The sequence below is a fragment of the Mytilus californianus genome, unplaced genomic scaffold (assembly GCF_021869535.1).
Source record: "Mytilus californianus isolate M0D057914Y unplaced genomic scaffold, xbMytCali1.0.p SCAF_11, whole genome shotgun sequence".
In the NCBI taxonomy this organism is placed as follows: domain Eukaryota; kingdom Metazoa; phylum Mollusca; class Bivalvia; order Mytilida; family Mytilidae; genus Mytilus; species Mytilus californianus.
In genome coordinates this window covers 71,707,506-71,725,036 of record NW_026262593.1, presented here as the reverse complement: position 1 = coordinate 71,725,036, position 17,531 = coordinate 71,707,506, and the positions used below count along the sequence as shown (strand labels likewise).

At 32.6% G+C, this 17,531-nt stretch overlaps 1 protein-coding gene across 1 annotated transcript; it reads right to left on the bottom strand.

Moving 5' to 3' along the window:
• Window positions 1-969: 969 nt before the first annotated feature.
• LOC127719299 (BTB/POZ domain-containing protein 6-like) lies at window positions 970-11,735 on the bottom strand. The gene is made up of 5 exons (XM_052225312.1): window positions 11,718-11,735; window positions 11,088-11,344; window positions 10,071-10,215; window positions 7,164-7,910; window positions 970-1,230 (listed from the first exon to the last, which is right to left on the bottom strand). The coding sequence occupies exons 1-5, from the start codon at window positions 11,733-11,735 to the stop codon at window positions 970-972; spliced, it is 1,428 nt and encodes a 475-aa protein (XP_052081272.1).
• Window positions 11,736-17,531: the final 5,796 nt, after the last annotated feature.

Below are 17,531 nucleotides of genomic sequence, written 5' to 3'. Positions count from 1 at the left end.
GAGCATTCGATGTTTCAACTGATGATAAGAGCAGACTCGTACATTCATCTTTCATTGTTGATAGCATATACTTTTCGGCAACATATAGTACTTCTTGAATGTTGCTGAGAGAAATATCCAGTACATCTGAATAAATATACCTGGTAAAGAAGAAACAATGTATTGCTTATTTATGAGAGCCTGTTTAAGATTTCCAGAATAGAAAACTATTGAACAGACCATAGAGAATAGAGAAAGTTTTTCGAAAAGAATGCCAGAAAAGAGAATAATAGGGGTGCTAAAATAAAGAGAAACAAATAATGACTCAAAGGAATAAAGGATACAGAAATGAAGACTCGCCAATTAGAACCTTATTTATATACATAAAATAATCCAAATGTGTCTATTTTTCGCCATGATGTTAAAATAAGAGAGTTTTCAGAGCATATTTAACTGTACTTTTTGTTTGTAGGGCTTTAGCTGCCGAGTTGTCAAAGTAGTTTTCCTACCGCAGGTTGGTGTTTCCCTCAGGGTATGCCAGCTTTCTTAAAAAGTTAGTTTTACCTGCCAGTATAATGCATATGATTTATCTGTCCTAAGTCTGAAACCTCGTTAGTGACTTTTGAAAACGGTTAATGTTTTTTCTAACATGTATAGGTTAGTTGGTATTGACCTAAAATGTATGCAGAGCTTTTGTAGTCACGAGATGATTTAACGCTTGGTTGAGACCGTAGGAAAGCTGGTCTATTGTTGCTGACCACGTATTGACCTTTATAAAATTTGTTTGTGCCGTTTGATTGCTGGCTCATTAATGTTTATCAAAATCTCCATTCATTCTCAATAATGTATAGAACTGAACTTTTTTAACTTTATTTATGTTTTCCCGGGAATAAATTGATTAATTTAATGGGAATGAGACTTCATATAAACAAACGTTTATCAAGAAAAAATAAGATATACAAGTATTATATATGCATAAATGTTCATATCTTACTTTAATAAAACTTTAAATGTTGCCGAATTGATATCTGATACCTTGATATCCCCCTTTTCGGGATAAGACCCTTCAAACATATCACAGAAAACTTGACTCCGACTTGCCAACATGTACTTGTTTGCTTTGAAAATACTTTCTTCTGTTCCAACACGGAAAGTGACATCATACATAATTTCCCTCTCTAACATGTATACCATGCATTCTGATAATGATTTCCCATCTCGCCAGTTTTCCATTCTCCTTTGTTCAGTCATCTAAAAAAGTTGCATGCATATTGATAATACAAATACTCGTCAAGTGGCACAGACACTTCCTACCCTTCCGGAGCACATGACTTTACCTCAGTTTTATGTAATTTTCGTTCCTGCCATTCAATCGTGAGTTTCTGTGTGGACTGTTGCCTAAATTTTCTTTGTTAGCGTTCGGCAAGAATGTTGTTAGAGTTTATTCGACTGATGGCTCCAGATTAGCACTTTGGTATCTTCTCCTTTTCTTTTATACAATACAAAAGAAGCAACAGATGCCAAGGGGATATTCGTTCATTGTTCAAAACATTTATTGTTATGAAAAACAAAAATTTGAAAAAGCGAGGCTCGTCAAGTTTTTCTTTTGTTTCGTAGCGTTTACGAACAATTATTTCATACACCTGCATTGAATTGTTTTGATCCTCATTTTATCTCTGACACTGAATCCTCAATGCTTGTTTTTATAAATCCAAGCAGTTGTCTATCGACATTTTTTAGACGTGGACTGCAAAAAGAACCCGGAAATGAAACGTAAAGTGTAATATTCATATAATACCGTTAATTCGTAATTGAAACAGAAATAAAGGAGTCGATACCCGTTCCCTTTATGTCAATTACACAGTTACCTAATCATAATTTCGTTTTATAATGTTTATAATGTGCATGATGTTTATTATGTTTATAATGTTTTTCTCTTGACTTCTCTTTTTCTTATTATCAAAACTTCACAGTTCATGTTATAAGGAAATTTTTTTTTCAAATTTGGTTGTGAAAGAAAAAAAGAGGTATAGATAAGATTAACAGCTGTTTATCAAACAGATGATTTATTTTTATTTTATGTTATAAATAAATTATGTTATAAGGACATCTTTGTTTTTTATCAACATTCGGCATGTTCGGGAGATAAATCTTTCTTCCTGTTTTCGCTTTCGTCACGATTTTTCGTAAATCATCATAAAACAGCATACGGTTTCCCACAAATCTGTATTTGATTACAACAAATATATTGATTGTTTTGTTAATTTCTAGAAATTAGAAAATGTTATAAAACATTGATTTTGATATGTCTCGTCTGTGCAAAAAGTATAAAAATAAGAATTTACCTAGAGGCAATAGAAGATCCTATTACGGTCAAGCGAGACTGAGCGTTCACTGTTGAAGTGTTCTAAATACTGAATGGTGCAACAGACTGAGTGTTTACACCTGAAATGTTATAAATGCTTACTGATTTGCCACTCTGAGTGTTCATTTCTAAAATGTGGTAAATTTTGAATGTTGTGGCACTCCCATTGTTAATTGCTTGATGTGATTAAAAAGCTAAATGCTAAATGATTGAGCATTATGAGAGTCACTGATGAAGTGTTTTAATGCTAGATGATAGGCCACTCTGAGTGTTCACTGCTGAAGTATTCTAAATACTAAATGATGGGCCACTTTGAGTGTTCATTGCAGAAATAATTAAATGATGAAGGAAAGTTAACTCTGACTTTTCACTATTGAAGTGTTCTAAACGCTACATGATAGGAAACTCTTAGTGTTAACTGCTAACGTATTATAAATACTAAATGACGGAGCACTCTGAATGTATGTTCCCGAAGTATTATCAATGCTTTATGATATGACAATGTTAGTATTCAGTGCTGAAGTGTTCTAAAAGCTAAATAATGGACACCGTGAGTGTTCATTGGTGAAGGGATCTAAATGAAAAATGATGTGGTCACTGTGAGTGTTCAATACTAAAACATACTTAATACAAATCAACACTCTGAGTGTTTATTGCTGAAATGGTATAAATGCGAAATGACGGGACACTCTAAATGTCTACTACCAAAATGTTCCGAATTCTTTACTGCTGACGTATTCCTAACGCTAAACGATGAGAAATTCCTACACCATATTAAATAATGTTACAGAAATGTGCAATTATCGAAACCGAGAATATATAACATAAATACACGATTTTATGAAACCCGAAATGATTAATGCTCCTACATTTTATTTAAAGTGTTTTTAGATTACGCCGTGAAAAGATCTTATCGTACAGGAAGTTGAAAAAGCTTTTCCGATTTTGATAAACTATTACCTTTTTATGTCGTTCTATTGCTGAAAAGAGAAATCTTCTGAGAAGTCAACTTACTCATGTTACTATTCACGTTAAATTCAATCATTACGACTTTCCTCGTTACATCAGAAAAGTCAATATAAATGTAGTTGTTTCCAATGAAGTGTAATTCTACCAAAACATAGTACATCACATCTGATTTCATGTTAATTACGTCGAAAAAAAAAGCCCTTTGAATATGACAGTTGTATTATTGAAGAACTGTTTTTCTGAGCAATAAACATATATCTTGGGCGTTTTGAGCACCATTCTTTTGCTATTTGGTGTAACAAAAAAAAGTAGTTTAGAAACCTGAAGTTACCTTGTTACTAAGCTTGTTTACAGGAGGGAAAGAGTGAAAAGTAGCTTAGTTTTTTCCGGTGATGGCTATTTTCTTATATGTAATAAAATGCTGTGCTAATATCTACGGTATTACTGGACATTATAAAACTGCACTTTAAAAAAAAATGCAATTTAACAAAGACTAATAAGGGAACAATGGTTGTATTATTCTTCGAAATAAAGCAATGAAATCATATTCATAAATTATCTAAGTTAGTACTAAAGTCTTCGACTTACCACATGAAAGGTAAGTACACTTCTACAAGACTACCGAGGCGTGTCAGGCTGTATACAAATGATGTTTTACTCTGCACAAATACATTTTTGTCAAGGTATCTATATCTAAGTTAAGTGTTTCAGCTAAATGTCAAAGGGAATTTTTTTTTCTAACAAGTGTACATTTATTAGATAAAGCACGGATGATATTTGATTTTTCGAAATTATTCACACTTTACAGGGAATCTATTGTTGTATTTGTTTTTGTTTGATAATAAAACGAATACTAGTATATTTTCAATGCTGTATAAAATAATAGTTTGAAACCATTATATTTTTTTATCGTCAAAATTATTGAAATTGGTGGGTTTTTTTTAATTTTGTTTAGTCATGATATGTGCATGATCAATATTCAATTTCAAATTATTACGGGTTCACAATCCTATATTGATTGATTCATTGTTTAAGAATTTTTGTCTTTCACCATTAATATAGTGATAAAATTGCATTGATATGACTTTTCCGAGCATTTATCATAAACGATTCGATTTGGACCTATAAACTATGGCCCTGAATAAACCCTCAACAGCGTTCCGACGATAAAATTACTTTTTGGGATTTTTCGTGAATCGTCTTTAAATTAGAGGCTCTAAACAGCATGTACCACTCTCCTAGGTTTATGTGCATCTTCAACAATGGACACTCTCCATCATTGTAGACTAGAATAGAGTTCATGACAAGCATCCCTTTTTTGTTGTTCTTGTTTTGCTGATCATTTTTTTCTCTACGGTTTCCCTCTTTCTTTAGTTTTTACCTTAAACACAAAAAAAGGAAAACTAAATTGTCATTCAAAGGCAGTCAATTCTATGAAGAGTCTACTAACGATTTCTGTACAAATTTTAGATTTTATCTTGCTGATTATTTTTGTTATTAAAAGTGTCTATCTCTTTAATATAGTTTTCAAGATAATAACAAAATCATAGAAAATATGTTAAAATCCTCATTAAAGAACAATAACTCCAACAAAAGGTCGACTGACGATTTGTTCAACTTTTCTTCCTGATCAATATTGCTATTTCCACTATCTTTCTATCCGTCTTAGTTTTTTAAATATAAAGTGATAATGCAAAAAGATGGTAACAATTTTCATTAAAGTGAAATAATTCCTACGTTATTGGCTGTGTTAACTTATTTGTAGATTTTGTCTTACTGATCAGTTTTGATTTTAAATGTTTTTCTGTATTAATCATAATTTTCATGATAAAAGGCAAAACTGCAATCACGGTAAAATTCATCATTAAAGGGCAATATTTCGTCGTTTGATAGTGTTGACGAACATATAAAGTAGGTCGATCTCACAATTCTAAACATTTCAGCCAATGTCAGATTATCTCTATCATTAGATAATAGACAAAACTTTCACTTGATCTCCCATTTTCTATTTTTTTGTCATGTCGGCCATGTTGAGCTAAAAAGCATACGATTTCCAACAAATTTGATTTGGTTACATAAAAATGTGTAATGCAAATATGTCACATCTGTTTGTCGCAAAGATTGATGACAAGTTAAAAGACCAAGCAAAACCCGCTGGTAAAAATCAAATACCTTCTGGATCTCATCCGTTAATGGCATATTAGCTGTCAAAATCAGGTTCACCGATTTAACTCAAATTTTCATATTTGATTGATATAATACATATATCCAAATTGTAAAAAGTCTAAAATACACAATTTACGATGCACGGAGTCGTTAATGTGTATCAGCATTTCGTGTGCATTTTAATATAAACGCCATCTAATTACCGACGTCGCCTCCGAAGACTGACGACGATCATATAAACCAATATAAACATAAATATAGAATTGCATGTTCTACGTCTGTTTGAATTCATGTTATAGGTTAAAAAAATATTAATCATTGTTTTTGTTTTTTTTCCTCTATAAGAATGCGAATTTGTCAATCGAATCAGTCAACCAAATGATTTACCCTTGATTCACTTTCAATGTTGGCATTCGTTTTCTTTTAATAGCTGAACACGCCTAGTACATGAGTAACCATCTCAAACGAAGGGTTTAATTGCAAGCGAATAATTCATCGGCGATGTTACAAAATGAAACCAAAACCAGCTGCTAAAAGCGAATTATCAATCCCTTATTTCACTTGCATCAGTGATTGAACAAATAAAAAAAATATCATGTTTTATTATTTTATTATATCTCGTCGCTAATGCCCCTTTAACATGTACCTTATACTAGTTCATTAAAGTCTTATCTGAATTTCGGATCATCAATGCTCTTCAAATTCGTTCTTTATTTCGCCTTTTTAACTTTTTGATTCGAGCGTCACTGATAAACGAAACGCGCTTCTGGCGTACAAAATTTCAATCCATGTATCTATGATGAGTATATTTCTCATTTTTCAGTATTGCATTTGAATATTGAAATGGTTTAAAGAACCTGTATATCATATATCGATCATATAAACCCCTAACATTTACAGATACTTATAACAACAGGTGATCTGCAAAAAAGGAGGACGTAACCAAAGGACAATCCAAAACCCATAGGTTGAGAAACACTGACAAAAAAAACACACACAAAGACAAACAAGTTCACACATCACCCTCACAGAAAACTGACGACAAAGCAACACTAACCCAACCGGCAAATAAGGGTTCTAAGATTCTCCTTGAAGGTAGGCATATTCGTGCATGAGTTGTTTGCCACTCAATAAGTATCTAATTAACATGTTTTTGTCCAGTCTTTTCTGCTATTCCCCCCTGCCTACTATAAAGAAACACGGAGGAAGCCCCATTTGGCGCACGATATGCTTGCTCTTCCGGCGCACCAGATATCAATCCCGATTTCTGGTGAGGTTCCTGTTGCTCATTTTTTAGTTTTCTATGTGTGCTGTCAGACTTCCATCATCTGAGAAGCACCAATTCCCTTTCTGGTTGTTATTGATAATTATTGTCTAAATAACAAACAAAAAAAACATCTGTCTTCTTAAACAGCCACAAATGTAAGTCCTTGTTTTACATACATCATTCTGAAATGATTCTAAAAACTAAATAATTAAAAAACAAACGCGACTTGTTAGGTTTATTGTTGTAAAGCCTATATCGAGCCATTAATTAAATGTAAGACATAGACTGCCAATACCTACATTGAGACTTAAGTTAAAAATATTAATGTTATGCATTGAATTCTATTCCTGCAATTTGACCTAGTTCTGTACTTGTAGAAGTGTTTCAATGTTGGGACTTCTGATAAGATACAGTTACATCATCTATTCTGCATTCTGGCTTGCATTTGTTCCCATAGTATGCTACAAACTTCACACTGTTTACCATAATGGTGAAACATTCATTTGAATTCAATGGAATAGGCTCTGACAAAACAACAGTCTGCACATCACACACATGAGTGCAACTCTCATATGTTTGGTTACATATTTCATTTCCATTATCATTTAAAATTTTTACAATAATTTCTCTGTCATTGCAAGATACATTGCCAACTGCACCATATAAGATAACAGACTTAAGCTCGATGTTCTTATTGACTGTTATCTGCAAAGCATCATTCTCCTTATTCCTGTATAACATCCATGAATTTGATAAATAACTATGCCTCAAAACCCTGTAACTTTTCTGGTAACATACTTTGCGGACTGACTCTGCGAAAAATTCATTTTTCTGACCATAATGGGAAGAAAATACACTAACTACCTCTTCCAAAGTCAGGAACCCAGAATGAATAATCTCGTTTGCAAAATATATTTTGTCAATAAGAGGAAACCTGACAAGATACAACAGGGAACCAGTTATTTTTCGCATGTTTTCACCTGACGGTGTGATCTTCTCTGCCTCACATTGACTACCTGCCCACTTTATAAGAAATTGGCAAATATCTGTTTCGGAACAATTTGCCGAATCTAATTGAAGGATAGATTCCATGCATTCTTTTGACATCTTAATAGCATTTGGCGCTTTTAGAAATTCTGCTGCATTGTACTGAATATGATAAAGCTGCTAATAATATTATTATTGTTTGACGTAAATTTTACATTGAGGTTCTGAAAAAAGAAATCACCAATTCACCAACATTCCAACTGACTCCATTTTCAGAAAACGACATCTGTTACAAACATAAACTTTTAGCTACCGCTTTACAAGCAGAACCAAATACAATGAAAGTCCCAACTATTTATTGGCTTCCGAAGCTACACAAAACACCTTACAAATATAGATTCATTTCGTCTTCAAGCCATTGTTCCACTACTAAATTGTCTATTCTTCTTACCAGTACACTTGGGACAATCAAAAACCTGATAATAAATTGTTCAAATAAGGCCTTCGAAAATAGTGGAATTAATTACTTTTGGAGTGTCAAGAACTCGTTGGAAGTACTTGATAAATGCATGCATATATTGGTGATTTTGAATCTGTTCAAAGTTTTGATTTTTCTACTCTATATACCACATTGCCTCACATTCTCATTAAGAAAAAATTCACACACCTAATTAAATGGGCAATTAAAAAGTCAGAATGTGAATATATATGTTCAAACTCTTTTAGGTCATTTTTTAGTAGCAATAAACAAAAAAACTATGTCAATTGGACATGCTTTGATACTATATATGCCCTTGAATTTTTACTAGATAACATTTTTGTTCGCTTTGGAGATTCCGTATATCGTCAGGTTATCGGAATTCCAATGGGGACTAACTGTGCACCACTTATTGCGGACCTTTTTTTTTGTATTGCTATGAGTTACAATTTATGACAAAAATCAGCAAAGACCCATCGAAACAACATCTGATACACAAATTTAATAATACTTTTAGATATTTGGATGATATTTTGGCTCTCAATAATGACGACTTCAGTATGTATACTAAAGAAATTTATCCTGTTGAACTTACTTTAAATAAAGCTAATACTAACAATGACCACTGCCCTTTCCTCGATCTTGATATCTATATCATTAACGGAAAGCTTAATACTAAAATATATGATAAAAGAGATGATTTTTCATTTCCTATCGTTAATTATCCATTTTTAGATGGTGACGTTCCCTTGTCACCACCTTACGGTGTTTATATATCTCAACTTGTACGATTCGCTCGTGTATGTAACAATGTTTTAGATTTTAACGAGGAAAATTTATGTATTACTGAAAAATTATTACACCAGGGTTTTCGATATCACAAACTAGTCAAAACATTTACTAAATTTTATCATCGGTATAAGGACATCATTCGTAAATATAGCTCAACATGCAGACTTCTTATACGTTCAGGTATTTCACATCCAATTTTTTATGGAAATATTCTTTATAAAGCACAAAAATGTCAGTATTCACCTCTGAAGCTAACAAAACCTTTAAATAGACTTATTAAGAAGGGATATAGTTACGATACTGTTGTCAGGTCATTAAAGATTGCATATTTTGGCGTTAATATTGATTCACTTATAGGGTCTTTGCATCGGCACTAAACACATTTATTTAAAAACCAGTTGTTGGCATGACACGGGTTATGTTCTTCTCATATATGTTATGATGGTATGATACTAAACCCCTAACGGGAAGGATTGTGCCTGATATTCATATGATGAAGACATAATCTTTCAATCAGTTTAATTGAAGTCTGGAGCTGGCATGTCAGTTAACTGCTAGTAGTCTGTTGTTATTTATGTATTATTGTCATTTTGTTTATTTTCTTTGGTTACATCTTCTGACATCGGACTCGGACTTCTCTTGAACTGAATTTTAATGTGCGTATTGTTATGCGTTTACTTTTCTACATTGGCTAGAGGTATAGGGGGAGGGTTGAGATCTCATAAACATGTTTAACCCCGCCGCATTTTTGCGCCTGTCCCAAGTCAGGAGCCTCTAGCCTTTGTCAGTCTTGTATTATTTTTAATTTTAGTTTCTTGTGTACAATTTGGAGTTTAGTATGGCGTTCATTATCACTTAACTAGTATATATATTTGTTTAGGGGCCAGCTGAAGGACGCCTCCGGGTGCGGGAATTTCTCGCTGCATTGAAGACCTGTTGGTGACCTTCTGCTGTTGTCTGTTCTATGGTCGGGTTGTTGTCTCTTTGACACATTCCCCATTTCCATTCTCAATTTTATTCTTGTTTCTGAGGTCCTCAAGGTGAAATTTAGACGCAATGTCAATTACAATTGAGGCATTTGATGTTTCAACTGATGATGAAAGCAGAACTGCACATTCATTTTGCATTGCTGATAGCATGTATTTTTCTGCAACGTAAAGTACTTCTTGAATATTGTCAAGAGAAAGATCCAGTACATCTGAATAAATATACCTGGTAAAAGAGATTAATTCTTTTTTTATATAAGCATATCAATTATCTAAAGTCTACATTAATATATGTATAATTGAGGTTAGTGTTTTTAGTCGTTGCAATTTTCAGATTTATCCACTGCGGTGTTACTGGTTCGAGTATTTGTTTGCAGCAAATTTGGTACTGCACAGTAGTATTTTAGACAGGTAAGTATGATATTGATGTGTACAGGTAAATAACAAGTACTGAACAGTCTGAACAGTCTGAACATAGACTGAACAGAGCTTACTGACTGCAAGCGAGTTGTCTGAAATAATGAATGAATCATAGATTATAAGTATGAAAATTGACTGAAATTATTTTAAAAAGATATCGTTCAGTCTTTTAAGAGCTATTCAGATCATAAAGACGGTTCAGATCTAAATAAGTTTACCTGTGTACTGATATGGGTGAAAATAAAGGTGATACTTTGACCTTAAAACAGCTCTGACACATGTTTAGGTGCCTGTCGAGACCCAGGAATGGCGTCACTATTTGTGTATTTTACAGTTGGGTAAATTTAGAGCTTGGCATATTGTAAGGACGCTTGTCTTTTGCTTAAGACCTAGATGTCTTTCGTTTTGTCCTTCTCAATTATGAATATCTCACATCTCCTTTTATTCATATTAAATCACAAATAGATAAACAAAGAATTTTTTTTTTTTGCATGAGTTAGGAAAATAAGAAATAATTTTTTTTCGAAAGATACGTACTATAGATAGTATAAAAATGAGAAAGGAATATTCTAAAATTAAAATATTATTTTGCAAGAAAATTAATTAAGTATGCGTAATAACAAATAATCCGCTTCGATCATATTTTTTATCGTCATCTAAACACAAGGTAAATCTTACTTTAGCAAGACTTTAAATGTACCCAAATTTACATCTGGTACAATGACTTCTCCCTTTTCCGGACATGCACCTTCAAACATAGTATAGAACACTGGACTCCGACTAGCCAACATGTACTTATGCACTTTAACAATACTTTGTTCTGCCCCAACTCGAAAAATCGCATCACACATAATTTCTTTCTTCAGCATATACATCATGCATTCTTTTAGGGATTTATTATCTTGCCAATCTCTTGAGTAACTGGTTTTGACTATCTACGAAGAAAGTGTTTGCATAGAAACAATTGTACAAAATTTATCACATCTACATGTGTATCTTAAATTGTTTTATTTGAGTACAAGAATAAAATGAAATTGAAATTGTTTGAAGCTGTATATTAGTTGGACGCAGACCGAGTAGAGGACAAAAAAAAAAGCTAGTCATTTGAATATCAAGTGTCCATTCACGACAGAAGTAGTATAAAATGATGTTTATAATGGATAGGTGTATAAGATCTAGTGACAATTTTCACCGGCACATTGGGGCATGATAATATGGTATCAATATCAACCTTTTTTTTACTTCTCTCCAAGCTGACCCGGTTTTTTACTTTTCAATATATTTGCAGTCCCTAGGAAGGCAAATTACCTTACTCGGACACGTCATTTCGAGTCGACCAGTCTTTACTCTTACACCTAAATACCGCGTGTTTAGCTGAGAAACGGTAAATTCCTTTTTTTTTAATCTTTGGTTGGACGGAGGTAGGGAATCGAACCTATTACCTTTAACTATGAAGGCAATCTCAACAATAAGACCCTAGCTAGACAGAATTACATTGTACAAAGAGGCTACATTTGTATTTTGTTGAATACAGGGAAGGGCGAAAGGACATTTATATAGGCGAAAAGCTACTCAATCCAAAACATCAATATTGAAAGATCTCGAATGACCGTAAAACACCATGGACCCCTTGATTTCATTTGTCGATTTGGAATATCAACGTGAAACGTTTGATCATTCATGGATCAAAAGTTCTTCGTTTCAGGGAAATCTTTTGGATAAATTTGTATCTATGCCTAGCCTAACTGTAAGACACATTTCATTGATATAAAACAGTCGTGAAGATTTGATTGTATTCTAATCTTATTGCGACTGTTTGTTTTTGATGTATTTTAATGAATATCAAAGTCAATTGAAAATGTTTATTTTGGCTTTTCCTAGTGTGATGTTTTCTCACGAATTACTATAGTGTTATCTTTGTCTTATCTAATTCAAAAGATATCATGTTCTTAAATATTATTTTTAATGTCAATTTATTGATAAAAATTTATAAACTACAGTATAAAGGGAGAATGGTGATTTATGTCAGGTATTTGCTATACCCTAGGGCTCTATCTTATTTCATTCATATTAAGCTCTTATAAGACTGGTCTTCAAGATTTCATTAAACCATTAAAAGTGGAAAAATAGCTGCACATTAATAATGTTACAAAACTCATAAATCGAAAATAAACTGACAACGCCATGGATAAAAAAGAAAGAGACAAACAGATAAACAATTGTACACAAAACACAACATAGAAAAATAAAGACTAAGCAACACAAACCCCACCAAAAACAGGGGGTGATCTCAGGTCCTCCGGAAAGGTAGGCAGATCATGCTCCACATGTGGCACCCGTCGAGTTGCTCATGTTAGTACAAACCCGGTAATAAGTCTAATTCGGTAGGTCACATTCGTGAAAACGGAACGGGATTGTAGTTACGACATAAGGAACATATCCGCTATCATCTGTGAAACGGATATTCCATAACGGTCAACCAACTCGTGATGGCGTCCGTAAAATTTACAAAGAAATGATTTCAACTTCACCATTTGGAACTCTTGGTTTAATAGCTTCCTTGTGAGCAGCAACACCTATCAAGGAAATCATGATAGAAAATACAAGCCCGGGAATATCGTATCAATTGGGAGATATATATTCTATATGCAGGCGCTGCTGGAATGTTGCTACATAGAAATGGACAGTTCACAATTGGGAAGCTGAAATCATCTCTTTTGTCGAAAAGTTTTGTTTTCAACCGAACTTCATTGTCAATTTCTAGATGTTAATCAAGATATGAGGCAGACTTAACTGTATCTGTTGTATCCTTTATCCTTAGTTCGATAGGATAGATGCGTCCAACATAGTCACTAAATTTTGAATTTATCAGTGAGAGAACAAAATATACTTCAACAATTCATGCATTCTTTTCTTTTTAATTATATAAAAAAAACATTAAAGAAGTATCAACCATCCCAAGCTGCCCCCGTTTCTTTGCCTTCCTTGAATATCCATTATTCGATGTAAAATTTGAATTTCCCTAAAAATAGCAAAAGATACCCGGCTGTGTTGTTCAAATTTTGATCTGAAGTGTTAACATTGTTTAATTGTTCAAGATAAACAAAAATTGATACCTACGAATAAAAGACTTCGAAAGTATTAGCTATAGTACTATTGTAGGACGTAGAAAAATCAAAAGTTTTGATATAACTACAATTATAAAGATTGTGATTGAAGATTTTGCAGTAGATCTTAAATAATTTTAACACTTCAGATCTGATTTATTCAAGTAACCTGATGGTCTTCTCTAAATTGAAAGTATATGCAATTCGAACTGAAATGATCTTTTTATGTATTTTGTTTCACCAAGTACCACTTAATATTAATCAACATGACTCTCTGTCCTGACTTTCACGACATAGTTCAGTATCCTTATTTTTCAAAAATAAAGATGTCAAATCCAGGCAATAGATTGAAAACAAAACAGATTCTAAACGTCCTATCCAGCAACCAAACCAGAAACAATATGCTTTACGTCACGATTAGTCTAACTACCAACCAAGAATTTCAAATAAGATGCACATATTTATTATCAAATACTAATAAAATGGATCTAAAACTAGCAAGATTCAGTTCGTGACAAACCAAAGAGCCTTTGAAATAAAATCATCAAATATAACAAGTTGATATTTTAGTACACCAGATTTGCTAAATCTGCTTGAAGCTGATCAGTGGAACTCGAATCAAAACAACTCGGAAACCCAGATTGATTACGATGTTGAAGAGCACTAAAAACCAAAAATTCCTAAATGTTTTGCTAAATTTGGCTGAGGCCATTTATTCCTAGTAGATGAAAAAGACTTATTATTTATGAACACTAGCTTTACGGTAAATTATCGCATCACGACAATCTTTCATGTGAGGACAGTGATACAATCATTGCAACAGCGTTTATTAACACATCTTTTTATCAGCTAACAAGGTGAATTTAAAAAAAAAGAATTGATATAATCCAAATGTGTATGCATGTGGGCGTCTACTAGAAGATAACATAATGAACGATTTATATGCAAGCGGAAATGATATAAAAATTAGATTTTTTAGCCAGATACTAGTGTATTTATAGAATAGAAATTATTTTACTATTTTTTTTTAACGCGATAGCTGTGACTTATACATCGAAGGGATTTGAAACTTCTAATAGTATTTACCAATAACAGATTTTTTCAGTGTCCCGGAATTGCTTATTTACTTGTGACTTTTGATCTACAGTACATAGAATTATTCGCTAAATTATGTCTCAAAGACGAATTATTAAGGATTATTAGGATGTAATTTTCTAAAATAACATACAAGAAATAGAATCTGTATACAAAATTGAAAGCAAGTGGGTCTATCTAACTTGTAAAATCAGAGCTATGTTGATCTGTAATAAATCAACAATTGGGTCACAATTATCAGTGATTCACCTATGATAACACACAATATTGCATAAGTTTAACTTGTTAATTACCTGGTTCTGAACTCATGCAAATAATTATGTATGTTAATACCCCATTGTATTGTCCTTTTAACAGTATATTTGCATATTTAGATACAAGAAATGTGTGATTTCATTTAAGAATGAACCCCCATTTTGTTTTTGTTAAAAAGAATAATTATCTAACATTCTTCAAAATAATACATTTTAATGCTTTTTTCTGGAAAGGTATCCAACAAAAGTCAATGGAACATATATTTTACTGCACCCTGTAAAAGTCCCCTTTCAACAAGATAGAAATTATTGATGATTAAATATCAGGAAAAAAAGAAAATGTAAAAAACATGCATTTGCTTAAATTAAAATATATGAAAAATTTGCTTTGAAAATGAAAAATTCTCCAACTTTTGACACCAAAATTACAAATTAATAATGAAATTACGGAGATACAAATTAGCTCCCATAACCCTTCAATTGTTTATCGTCAATGTCAATATGTATCAATATCAATTTGCAATCTTAAGAGGAGTTTGAAAAATTGTAAACCAATATTTGAAAACAAAAATGCCCCATAAAACAGCAATTTACAGGCAAACTTTGCGAGACACTGACATTGAATAAAAATAATTTAGTTGCATGTCCCTTTATCTACTAGCCCAAGGCGATAATACACGTAAGTAGAAAAAAGACCACCGACATTGTTATTAGTACATGCTTAGAGATAGAATTCCAACCTACCGTATGATTCCTGATTCTGATAACAAAAACAGTCTTTTCCGTGTGGGTATGTAGACCAAAAAAGAAGAAATGTTCCGTGTAGTTCATTTACCTTGAACGATGTGTAAAATCAACTGATTTCGATACACCTGGAAAGAAAATCAATAAAAAGTTCATTTGTCCCTTGTAATAAAGTAATGATTTACAAATAAACTGTAATTATAGTATTCTTTAAAAAGTATCAAAAACAGATATATAACTGTGGACAGGCATGGAGAGAGAACCTTTCTGATGAATAAAAATTCAACCAAAGTAAAAGGATTGACCCTCAATAATCCCGCCAGTGGCATTGAAATATAGGCTCTCTTTATCGTTTAAACTTTTGTTTTAACAAAATGTCAAGATAGGATTTAAAAAAAATCTAATAGGCATTTTCAGAACATCACTTACCGAGATCGTCCTGAATATGCATGAAATATTCAACACTAGGCTTAAGAAAACAGCAGTCAATAAACCAATAAATGGCCGAGAACTATTAAAAGAGCATTTATTCTGTATGTTAAAGACAAAATATCGTGGCTGTATTAATATTTTCACATGCATGAAAGATTTGTCAAAGTACTCTTTACATCTCGAACTTATATGGACTTAAATCAAGATAAAATATAATGTCTAACTTTGCAAATGTTTGTGAATACCGTTACATTTCCCGACCCTGTTTGAAATGCCTTTTAATCCCTCAAAATATATAAGGTTGAGTTGGAAATATCGTACAAAAGTTTTCGAGAAAGATACAATTTTCAAATTTACACTTCAAAATGGGTTAAAACTTTTTTCTTATCTACCCTCAAACGTTTGATGTTATAGTTACGATTCTTAAATGTACTTTAGATAGATGAAGTCTGATATACAAAATTGTGGAAAAGTCCCATGAGTTCATTTTAATGTTCTTGAAATAATAGCGTTTGACAACATATTATTTGGGGGGGGGGGGGGGGGGGGTCTCTGGAAATGTCATATCTATTTTATGGCGTGAATCTTAAATGGTTCGAGAAATAGATTAGACGTAAGAAGATTTCAACTTATCTTATCAAAAAGGTATTTGTGATGCGTTTTTCTCAGCAATTATTACAAAATGTACCATAAGCCACAATTACGTCCTCTTTTTCTTTTCTCCGTTTGCAGCATCACTGAAGAAACCTATAGCTAGACTTTTAATTGTGAAAGCCAGTCTTGGAACATAGCTTTTTTAATAAGTAAAATATAACTGTTTAACACTTTGAATCATTTGTAAAACTAAGAATTTTCTTACCCAGGAATAAATTACTTTTGCTGTTTCTGGCAAAACCTATCGGAATTTTTAATCCTCAATGCTCTTTATCAGCGTACTTAATTTGCCCTTTTAATCTTTTTAAATCGTGCATCACTGGTGAGTCTCCTGTTGACGAAACGCGCGTCTGGCGTACAAAAGTTTAAGCCTGGTGTTTATTATAAGTTTATTTGTACTGTTTACCTAACATTTGGCATTTCCATAGAATTCAACTTTCCGTCTTTTCGCCAAAATGTTCTTGCATTTGTATGCGGCAAAGAATTCTTCAGAAAACTGCCAATTCCTTTAACTGCATGTTACATGTCCCCTCATTGTATGACTCAGTGTGCTGTTACCATTTTGATCTCAGCTGTATACCGAGGAAATTGAAGCGTAAAATGCCAAACAGCTAGGTCTATGTCATATCTTATTGACTTATACCTAGACAATAGCAGAGGGATGATAAATGTATTCGGTTTCTTCTGCTTTATGTTTTCATTACACCCCTCACCCTTGTTTTGTCTAAATTTTTTCATACCATAGAGCAATCAGCGTACAAACAAATTGTGTCAAATTATCAAACAATTAGTAAATTTGACTTCGATTTATACAATGGTTATGAAACAAACAAATT